Source organism: Oryzias latipes, chromosome 14, assembly GCF_053564925.1.
Source record: "Oryzias latipes strain Hd-rR chromosome 14, Olatipes_Hd-rR_3.1".
NCBI classification, from domain to species: domain Eukaryota; kingdom Metazoa; phylum Chordata; class Actinopteri; order Beloniformes; family Adrianichthyidae; genus Oryzias; species Oryzias latipes.
In genome coordinates, this window is record NC_136250.1 from 27,697,125 (window position 1) to 27,709,293 (window position 12,169).

At 37.3% G+C, this 12,169-nt stretch overlaps 1 protein-coding gene across 5 annotated transcripts in view; it reads left to right on the forward strand.

The window, feature by feature from the left end:
- The window catches only part of cadm1a (cell adhesion molecule 1a), a 501,435-nt gene that overhangs the window by 328,584 nt on the left and 160,682 nt on the right, over positions 1-12,169 (forward strand). For 4 of the 5 annotated variants that reach the window (XM_023962565.2, XM_023962567.2, XM_023962568.2 and 1 more), the window contains exon 2: positions 39-56. The exons of the other annotated variant lie outside the window; for it this stretch is intronic. In XM_023962565.2, the coding sequence (XP_023818333.1) occupies positions 39-56 (18 nt within the window). The remainder of the gene's footprint in view (positions 1-38; positions 57-12,169) is intronic. 5 annotated transcript variants of the gene reach the window in all.

The window sequence follows — 12,169 nt, forward strand, 5'->3', positions numbered from 1 at the left end:
CCTGTCCACCTCCTCCTCCTCCTCCTCCACCACCACAGGAGCGGCACAGGACCCAGGTGAGTGTTTTCCTGCATGCTTGCTGTCCTTCTCCTCACTGCATCCTTCCTCCATAGGCTGGTTTCAGGCTCCCATCTGTTTCGTCTCTTTCTAAGAGGACCTGGCTGCAGACGTCATCAGCCGTATCACTCAAATCTAAAAAAGTATTTTATCTGGAGACCCTAACAATTATACCCGCTTCAAACTCAAATAGAAGTTTTTTGATGAAGCAGACTGGAGCTCCTTGTCCACTCAGGTGCTTTATTCAATTTAAGCACCAATCTGCAAACAGAAATGTGAGCGGAAAAAAAAAAGAAAGACATAAAATGTCCCACTCTAGCAGAAAACAGAGACAAAAGCACAAAAAAAACAACATCCTCCTTATAGGTTTTAGTAAAAGTGTTAGAATTCAGACCAGTTTGCTCTAAATGTTCATTTTAAAATGTGCTTTTTTTAGTTAATACAGCATAAAGCAACTTCAAATCCTGCCATGACCTTGATGAGTCTTCTTCCTTAAAACAATGAAAGCAGCATCTGCTTTCTTGCAGCTTTATTGTATACTTCTCTCATGATTCATACATCGTGTATGTTTGTTCTTATCAGATTGTAAAACTTGTAATTAATTAAAAAATCTCCACAAAAAATCTCCACAAAAAATATGATCAGCTTTAGTTTCAAACTTCCCAGTGGTCGTTGAATTTTGATTGTGCTATTTTTCCAGTGAAAAAACTTAACATAGTTCCTGCAGAGCGGCAGAAGTTCATTACTAATTCACTTCTGAGTTTTGGGAGGGACTGTTGGCATGGAGTAAGCCCACCCCCTTCCCATCATCCATCTGTAGACGTGCTCTGCTAGCTTACAGCCCCTCACACTCCCAACTTCACATTACCGATGCAACAAAAATCAATTTGATTGCAAGTGCGTGCATCAGAATGGAGCGGAGCAGGGAGCTTGTGGATTGTGTACAAGCTTTTTTCAATGGCATTTTTTCTCTGCTCCTGGTTCACAATGATTCGAATAAGGAAATGCTCAAAAGTGCAATTTTGAGCTGAATTTTCTTCATACATGTCCTCCATCATCACTATATTAACTGCATTATGGAGTTTGTCTTTAACTTCTATGAATCAAATATTTAAAAATGTCAGGCGCCATCTTGTTGTTTCCACACTTGTTTCCAGCAAATATCCTTCCCAAGAATCCTTAAGAGTCCCCTACCCCTGCATTTAGCCCTCCAAACGGAGAGTAATGGAAAAATAATGTCTTCTAATTTGGACGTCACTCCCACTCGATGAGGTCATCAATAGTCGCCGGTCATCCATGTGAGCATGTAGCTGCCAGCACTCGTACAATACATACCAATATCAGTTTTATAACTTTAAAATGTCGTGCTAAAACAAAACGCCACGACTTACATTTACATGTAAACTTCTGTGCTTCATCAACTTCAAGAAATGCGCTCCCCCCCCCTGCCGGACGGCGCGACACCATCGTGGCGGAGGGATGCAGAGCCCTCCGCCATGAGGGTTTTCCAAACATAAAAAACATTTCGGACACCCCTATCCCTCCAAATGCCCCTACAGATGGAAGGATGGGCAGAAGCTGGAGGGGTATAGAGGCTCTGTCTCTCTTCATGACACTCGCAGGTGTGAGAACTTTTCGGTCCTGCTGTGTTTGTCTCACGCTCCGACGTTTCCACTCCAGTCTGCATCACTCACTCCGTCTCCACAGACCATTTCCTCCCACCGCAGTGATGCTGTGGACCAAGCAATGATGCATCTCTGCGATCTGAGGAGTCGAAACAAAAATGTTTGCTTCACTTTTATAAATGTGAACAGAAATTCAATCTCAAGTTTAAACGAGACGTGTTGAAATCTCCCCATAAGACGGCTTTGCCCCTTTGTGTGGTGCTTTAACCTCAAGCTGCCATGAAATCGCTTTAGAACACGTTACTTTGTAATTAAAGCACATGTCTGAGAACATATAATTTGTACTTAAATGTACTTCTGAATATTGACTGTACTGCAGAACTAAATGTTAATTACTTTACGGTTAAGTGATTGCAGGTACTTCTGGCTAATATCATAATTTGGGGGCGTTGGATGGAATAAAATGCTGCAGGCACTGTCTCAGTAAAAGATTTGGTTTCTACCTCTTGATTCTATCCTCAAGCTAACCGTCTTCACCTTTTATTCATCTATATTTCATCCCAATTTGGGTATACAGGTGGATAAGAAGGTTACAGAAAATGAACAGAGGGAAAACAGGAAGTCGACAGATTTTGTGTCACTTTTACTCTCAGAGAACAGGCTTGGTCCTGGAAGACGTCTCGGTTATGTCCATATTTACTTTCATAAAACCTGTAGTGTGGTAATAACTTACTTTAATGTTACAGGTGAAAGTACTGAGTTAATTGACTTTATAATTAATAGCTTTCTAAAATAAATCAATTGGTTACTTAAGGACTCACTCCAAAGCATCACAGTCGGCAATGTTTTTGTTTATATATTTCTATAATGTGCGCCACTGTTTAAAATATAACGAAATCTGAACCCAGAATTCTACAGGAATTTAGATTTTTTAAATTGTCATTTTAGTGTACAGATCCTTTGGAATAAAAGTAATTTTTGTAGTTCTTTGTTCACATTATTATGAACATATAAGTATATATACATATAAGTGCATCACAAGTACCTTATATATTTCCTATTTGTTTGCCCAAGTACAGATAGGTACTTAAGATGTACTTATATGTAAATACATATAATTACAAAAAAACCACAACAATGTGCCATTTTTGTGCAGTTATCTTGGAGTTATTAAGGAATAAAATGGGAGGATGCATATCTGGGTCTCCATGTGCCTTAAAAACACAAGGTTGTGTCAGGAAGGGCAGAAAAATCTCTGCCAAACCAGCTGTGTGAAACGGTGAAAGCCGATTCGCTGCGTCGACCTCGGAAGTGCCGAAGTGAACAGACCTAACAGTAAAGGTAGTTTGTGCACTAATAGTTTTTTTAATCGATCATGTTGTTATTTATGTAAGTCATGTCTTTATGTAAGTTATTTAATTACCCATATCAGTATCCATTTTGAAAATTTCTCTCAGTGCACAGCACCTTCAGAAAATATACAATAAAGTGCTTATAGGTATTTATTTATGCTTATAAGTACATCAAGTATATACAAGCACTTGTGTTGTGCGTGAATGTGATGTACTTGTATGTATGTATATATATATACATGGATGTGTACTTACATGTATACATGAATAAATATAAGTACTTTTGTTGTACTTATATGTTTGTATACAGCATAAATCATGCGGTGAGCAGTTATTTTGCAGTAATTTGGGGCAGCACTTTAAGTATTATTACTACAAACAACAAACTAAGCTTCTAGGAAAGCGAAAGTATTCTGTTAATCATTTATCTTGCTGCTGCCCCCCCCCCCCCCCCCCCCCCCACTTACCTCCACACTAAGTCTTTTAATCCAATTAGCAGTGGCAGTGACAGTTATTTATATATGCATGAATTAAAAGTGAGGAGCTGGAGATCCTCCCTTGAGACTGGCTGGACGGAGTCCAAGGCCCGGGTCACAAAGCCCATTGCAGTCCGAGCACAGCGGCGGCGGCAGCGGCAGCATGGCCGCTCCGCTAACGACCGCCAATGGACATCTCCGTCTCCGTACAGAAACCCGAGCCCAATTTTCAGAAGAAAATGTTGTTTCATCATTTCAATCCCTTCTAAAGCCATCACGGCTAGAGAAACTTCTGACACATGCTAATTGGGACACTCTAATAAGCTGTCTTATCGCTGCTCAGGTTCATCTCAAACGTATGTTTCTGTTACGTGAACGGTGAACGCCGCGGTGCCAAATGAGTGTGTAAGCTGCCAAAACTGCCTCACTTACCCTTTTGAACTATTTGCCAGTGATTGCAGTACTTCAGAGAGCTCAAAAAGAGACGTCTTGCAGCATTGCCAGCATTCACCTGCAATGCTTTTTAGGTGCTAAAAACATGATAGAAATACCTGATTAGAAAACCCTAAAAGTGGCATTTACCCTAGTGCAGTCATGGTGAAAAGCTACGGTAGGGATTTGTTTTGTGATGGTGCTTTTATTTAGTTTAATTTAATCATAAAAATTGGGATGTTTTTGTTTTTTTTTACTTGAGGGGCAGAAAAGTAATTACACATCTAAAAATGTGGGAATCTTAAACTTCTTTTGATCTCAGACATCCAAAACAGCAAGTAAACCTGAGATTGACAACTATTTCTAAAAACAAACTAATTTCTTGATATGAGTCTACTTTTTTTTATATTTATAAAGTGAAATATGCTTCAAAGAATTCAGCAAATTAAGCTCTGACCACATTGTAATTGTTAAAGATGTTTGAAATACTAGGCAGCCTGTGGTTTAGTATTTCAAACATCACTATTAACATTACTATAGGCCTATTTACTATAATAAATTAACTGAAACCTTCCATGGTGTGAATGTTTCCACTTGCATTTTGATTTGTAGTCACCGTAAATTGAAAGAGCAACTGTTTTCCATTTTAAAAATCCTCAGACATTTCCTCTGAATTTCTTCCTACTCTTTTTATAAAAAGACTTAAACCTTATCTGAGATTTTTGATCCAATCTCATCATGTTTTATAAGGTTTTGGTCACTTCTAACCCGGTGTCACAGCTAATAAAGCTTTTAATCATCTTTTATTACACTTTTCCATCTTTATAGTTCGTTAAACTAATACTGTCAAAGATAAAATAGCTCCTAGTGTCATTCATTTTCTAATAACATTTTGTAGAAAGTTCATGCAGCTCCTTTGTGAGTTTAAAGCCTTTTGATTGTAAAGCATTAAGAAAAAACTCAAACTTGCACATTTTTGTCTTTGTGGTTATTTAAAAAGCTAAACTGCACCTATGAAGATGTCTAATAGGCTTTTACAGATGATATTTGCAGCCAATAAATTGTATCCGTTTATTGATCTTTCTTACAATAATTCCAAAACAAATCACATACTAGGTCTTAATTATTCCTATATAGACCAAATTAATGAAAGTATGACTTCCATATAAAAAAAAGATTAGTAATCAGTTGTGCAGTGAAGATGTTTTAAATCTGACTTTCCTGCAGCTATTTAGCAACACATGACTTAATATTTTCATATATCAGACACAGGCAGCTCACAAACTCAGCTTTAAGTAAATCTGCAAATATGGCACTGGTACTTTATGAAAAAAAAAACTTGTAAATCATTAAGGGCTAAAATGTTACCAGATCAGACTGCCACATATCGAGTTAGACTCCTAAAAACGCATTGTTACCTTAAATCGCTTTCCTGACATGCTCTGTGAGGATGTCTGCATGAATTTCACTCAGTGATATTTTAGAATTTGTTTTTATTTTTGACTTTCTCAATTGGACCCCAATGAGGAGTAATTAACTAACTGAAATATTATAAATCATTAAAATGTCTTAAATTTGGGTGAATGGATCTTAAATTCTACTCATCAACACTATGTTACTTCCTATCACTAGCCAACAAATATTTCCATGATGCATTGGGTCATAAGGTCGTGATTTGGACAACAATTGATTGACCTAAGCTAGCTATTTAGCAAACAGACGTAGGTTCAGTAAAATAGGAAGGTCCAATTTCTTGGAGAAATGGTTTAAAAATAGGCATCGGTTCAAAATGGTTGGTGGAAATCCTTAGGAAGCAAACTGCTGAAAGACTTGAGGATCAAGGAGGTCCAATCACACGTGTAGGGCAAAAAAATGCTAATTCTGCCTGTTTGTTCCTATAAATGTCTCGAAATTTATTTAAAAAACTTAACTCAACTTCTGTAAATCTGTGGAGACCTCAATAAATGATTCAAGGTCATTTGCATCTGTTTTCCAGAAGCCTAGAACTCATAAATTTAGCGTTTGAATTTGAATAATAAATGTTTTTAATTGAAAATTTAAAGGAAAAAAACGAAAAACATTTTAAACTGTTACCAAACTTTTTAAACATTTTTTTAAACATTTTTTTTGGAAAAAAAAAAAATTAAATAAAATATGGCTTCACTCTAATGAAAATAGTGTTTTGGGTGTTTTTAACATGTTCTTGTGGCATTTTTCTCATGATGGAGGACATATATCCAGGAAATTCATTTCTGAGTGTTTCGTTATTCAAAACGTTGTGAATCAGGAGCAGATGACAAAAGCCGTTTGAAAAAAAAAAAAACATATTTGTGACGTAGAAAATAAGCTTTCTGCTGCAAGCTCTTAGCGAAGGGAATGGGGGGCGGGACTGCTAGGCGCCAACAGTACCACCCACAACATAGAAACGAATTGAACTATGTTCTAGAAAACTACACCATTTAAAACATTTTTTTTTTTTACAAATTTTGGCTAAAAACAATTAAAAGACCTCTGGGAACACTTTAAAAATTGATAAAAGATGATGGGAATTTCACTTTAAAGTGTGTTACAATAAAAGTCCAGGCTATAGAGACAAAAATGGGTTAAATGTTTTATCTCAGGAAACATTTGTCATCAGGTTGAAACATCTTTTTCATTAAAAAGTTCTGTCTGTAAATCCAAAAGAGAACACTAAATGATCAAACCTCTCTTTTCCTCAAACCCAGGTTTATTATTCAGTTAAATCTGCTTCCTCAGTTCCAAGCAAACCCGCGGTTCACATCCTCCTCCTCGCTACTGCTGCTGCTGCTGCTAAAAGGAATTCATTTAAATTTTGGAGAGCAGAACTTCAGCATGTCAGAGGTCAAATTGCTCCCTCTCTGGATCCACCACTACAGACTTGTTTTTGTCTGCACGAGTAGCTCTGTGTTTGCTCTGGATGCCAATCAATAGGAAGTGAGACGTGAGATGATGGAGGGAGGCTGAGGGATGCTGCAGTTAAACACCGGCAGCCTTATCCATGTGTGCACAGATCGCCTCTTTAAACACACAGAAGCATGCATTTCTGGGTGTGTAGCCGTGTGCACACAGCACAGCTCAGATTAATGACTGAATCCATCACACACACCCAGTGTTTGCTTGTCATCCCGTATGCTTTTCCTTTATAACGCAGCTTTAATTTCCCAGGCTACTGAAGCTTTATCAGCATTTTCTCAGAATATGTATTCAACAAGGTCATCTCACGCTGCAGTGACTCATATCTCAGCCACACGGATGCATCTTTGGTATTGAAATGCCAATGCTATAGTCTAATGCTTTGCAATCTGCATTTGTCAATACATGGACTGCTCGGAGCCACAGGAACGGAGGCCGCTGCCTCTTCATTAAATTCTCCCTTTTGCGGGACCGCTTTCAGCTAATTTATTCAGCTAATAGCTGGGATGAGGGTGAGTATGGTTCATGCTCTCAAGTTCCAAGATGCACAAGCTAATGGGGCTTTGATGCTTGCTTTACATTTTGACCATTTAATACACTTTAAGTCCAACACTTCTGTTTGAGCAAAACTATTGTGGAAGTTTAGATTTTTCAGGACACGTTTCTTCAGCTTAATGCTTTATGGGGCCAAATCGGTTATGTCTTTGAGTTCTTTAGTCACTCCTACTGTAATGCAACATGATACTACCACCCCCGTGCTTCACAGCTGGGTTCCCAGAAGCTTTTAAAGTAAAAAGAAAAAAAGCAAGCAAGAATTAAGTACCTTAATCTTCAACTGCAAGATCTATTGAGGCACCATCTGTTGGTTTTGAAGTAGTTTTCCTCTTAATGTGTGACCTTTTCATTTGACTTGTTCCTAAACACCCCTAAGCTTCTTTTTTTTAATAGTCCTGAGCTTAATTTTTAAACACAAGCATGTTGATTGATTGTTTTGATTTATTGATTTATTTCAAGCATTGTAGTCAAAGCAATAAAACATTTACACATGTTTATCAAACTCATAACAGAAATGTTGAAATGCATAGATTAAAAAGACAGAAAATAAAACAAAACAAAAAAAGTCACTTAAATCACATTTGCTTAATTAAATACAATGATCATTAACTAAAGTTAAGTAGAGCTTGGTTTATTGCTTGAAAAGGAGCAGGAAAAAGAGAGTTTATATAATCCCACCTCTACTGAGTTTATTCATTTGATAGTTTTACATTCTTTGTAATCCGGTTCTGATCCGATAGATTCTTTTCCAGTAACAAAATCAAGTAAAATATCAATGATTGATTATCTTCGGAAAACATTCATTTATATCAGTAAACAGTATTGGTAACCGATATGTAATAATCATTGATCATTATTAGAACACATGATCACATTAAACTAGTAATTATTGCTACACATTGCAGATCAAGTCAACAAAATCAATAGCTTATTGATTGTAATTTAAACATTTTAGTAATCATTATTGCACATTACAATCTAATAGTCAGTGGTTGTAATTAAAAGATCTTTGATTATTTCACCACAATAAAGTTCACACATGTATTTGAAATTATTCAAACATCTGTTGATCCTCTTATCTTCATATCTTTATACATTTATTTGAATATTTGAAGATTGTTTGAGCTCATTACTGAACCCATTCCAAAGTCTAGAGCCACACACAGAAACCAGTCTAGAACAGGGGTCGGCAACCCAAAATGTTGAAAGAGCCAAATTGGACGAAAAAAACAAAAAAAAAACATGTCTGGAGCCGCAAAATATTAAAAGCCCTATTGAAGCCTTATAATGAAGGCAACACATTCAATATGTATCTATATTAGCTATATTAGCCTGCTATCAAAATGAAAAACGATTAAATGTTTATTTGCCCTGCAGAGCATTCTGCGGATAACGTTGCCTCACGTGACTTCTCTGTTGTGCAAGTTTGACTTCATTACAATATTGTTACAACCCAGCAGGATTGTCATTTTAGCAGGGAAAATAATTCCATACAATTAGCATAACAGCATCACTGGATAGCTGTCCATGCCTCATATACTGCACAAACCTGGATGGGGTCAGCAGCCGAAACAGCCAAAACAGCATGGACGTGACTTCAATTCACAACACTCTCACTCAAGGTTTTACCCCAAAACTCCCCACTTCCCATGAGCCTTAGGGGCTGAAGGCGGGGCTAACCCCCGGGTCGCTACAATATCAATGAATTATGTTTCATTGCTTTGATAAAATTAAAGAAATGTAATAAAGAAATCCGATTTTTGATGTCATTTTTATTTTGAGGGATTGAACAAAAGAATGCTCCCCTGGCATATCTGAAGCTTAATTTGTAAATTTGTGTTTTGTATTGTACTTTTGTTTTGTACAATAAAGTTTTTTAAAAAAAGTAATATTGTAGTGGCGGTCATGTACATTTTAGGTCTGTTAGCAGCAGGGGATTGTGGGACGTGGTCTCTTGATCTAATTAGGGCTCAGCATGAGCGTTTCTGTTGCACACGTTTCTTTTCAAATGGCAGTTTTGTTGTTCCACCTTAGTTTATTCTTCCTGTTATGTTTGTTTCTTCATGTTGCACCGTGAGTGACGGAGGGGGGAGAGGTTGATGAGTCCTGTTCAATGTTCAATTTGGTGCGTGTTTTCAGTAAAGGGGCTTGTAATGCCAGAAGGGGAGACTATATGCTTTCAGCTAAGCTTGCTGCCTGCTCCTCTCTGAAAATGTTCGGAGACGTGCCTTGTGCTGGGCACGGACATTTCTGCAGTGCAGCCAATTGATTGACAGCTCATCTTCCAGACAGCTTGGCTTCCGTTTTGCCCTCTGCAAGCGACGTACCTGCTTGGCGTTACAAAGTTTTTCTCTACGCATTCTTACAACATTGGAAAACGTTTATAATGTTTGTGTCTTGTTTTTCCTCCTACAGAAACCATAATAAAACAAAAAATATATTTCTATCCCCCATCTTTTTATCTTTTCAAACATATTTGAAAATGCTCCAGGGAGCCACTAGGGCAGCGCTAAAGAGCCGCATGCGGCTCCTGAGCCGCGGGTTGCCGACCCCCGGTCTAGAATGATAAAATAAATTGTTTGTATGATCAAGATATCCAGCTTTATGTACCATTCCGACGTCTCGCTTTTGAAGTAAAAAGAGAGGATGTATTGAGCTCTTATAATTATTCCACCAAATTTCTATACAGTAGGTGAAGTATGGTCATATTAAGGAGCAGTACGATAAATATCTACTGTTGTATTCTAATATATGTTTAGATTTATTTGATTGAAATACTTTTTGAGACTTTAGTTTGAATCTGTCTGTTGAGTTGTTTCCAATTTAGTTTGTCATCGATAAAAACCCCTAAGAATTTGATTTCTGTAACACTTTAGGACATTATTTATTTCAATTGAGAGCTCATTGGCGTTGTAGTTACCAAAAAACATCACTTTGGTTTTATCTAGGTTCAAAGATAATAATAATAACTTTATTTTGGTTAACTCTGTGTTCACCACATTGATAAGTTCCCTATGTTGCTCTCTGGTCAGAGAGGAACAAGGAGTATTGAACTCTTTTCAATACAATACTACAATAGTACGCTCCACACAGTGGTTATATATGTGTTGTTATTTGAGAAATGGAACCCCGGGAGGAAGCAGATGGATGAAATAGTCCTTTAATTTTTTACATGACAGCACATAATCAGGGCATTCTGTCTGTTAATCTGAAGCTTCAAAAGTCAAAACATCATCAGGTGCAATTCAGGCTTATGACTTTGGAGCAAATAAATATAAAAACCGTCAAGCCTTCACTCTTAGTATTTTGACATTTGGTAAATTAAAAAGAAGGATTGGTTGGACATAACTGTCACACATCAAGAAAAAAAGTTTCCCAAAACTGTAATTAAACTTGCACAACTGCGCTCTACAAGTCTAGGCATTTATGTTGTCATTCTGAGAAGATTCTTCTGATAATAATACTGTCATGTGAGGGGTCGCCATAATAATGTTTTTAGAAAGACTGATAAAACTTAAATTCCTTCATCTTTAGATAACGCAAACAAATAGTGGAAATGCCAACAGTAGCAGCGTTACTATCAGTTTAGCAGCACAGTCGCAAAAGGCAAATGAATGTTTACCATCCATACAAGGCTGGGATGTTTGAAATTTTCATTCGAAAACCTTAATCCTGTCTTTCATTTTAACCACACAGAATCTTCCGCTGTCATACCTGAATTTTGTTGGCTTTTTCTCCTTGTTTTCAGGCTTTACATTCATTATAAGGCTTATGAAGGCGGTTTCTTATATGTTGTTTTTAGGATTTCTTCTACATAAAGTTATCTTTTTTTTTGTTTGGAAAGACACAATAAGTTTGTCTTTTGTCCAACTAGAGGACAGCTGACGAGGAACTTTACTGCATGATACTTTCCTGCAAAGGTGACCATCAGTTTATGTTCTGCTGTTCCAACTACCATTTTTAGAAAAACAGTGATGAACACACGTAATTTTAGTAAGTTAAAAAAAAAGTTAAAGTAAGACAAACTTTTGCTGTTTGCTCTTTAATAATAACAACTAAGGCAATATATAAAAAGGGGGCCCAAATAGCTCTGGTTAAAAAAGAACAAAATTCTGTTGTATATTTTTAGATTCCAAGAAGATTAAGGCAATATTCGTTTTTTCTTGTTGTTTGGGAGATGTTGCTAGGCAACAGGGTTTTGGTTCAAAGTTAACCCTCTTTCCAAAACATTGTGTCCAAGCCAACTTCCTCCCACTTCTTTGTCTCACTATCTGACACCATCTGAACTCTAGTCTTTTGAAACAGATATTTCAGAAACCCAACAGAACCATTTTACATCTATCAGCTCAGACGCATTTGGCTTTAGGAACCTCCTTTTACCCGTAACCCCACTCAAGACTTTACATGGAGGTCCTAGGAAGAGCTGTAGGTACACCAACCTGTCAGTGAAGTTCTTTATTGACTAAACACACCTGATCCAGGTAACCAGCAGCAGATGAATCTGAATTTTTCCAAAACCAGCAGGATGCCGGCCCTCGAGGCCTGGAGTCTGAGACCCACCCCCCTGCTTTAGACACTCTTCTAGCGATTAGAGTTGATTGCTGCGTTCACACCAAACACGATTTGCGTGTCGAAATTGTGTCATCTGCCTCACTTTTGACCCACTTTAAATTTGCTGGTTGTCCAAAAATATTGTTTATAATCTCAACACTTTTCAACATTTGGGAGGGGCCGCTGT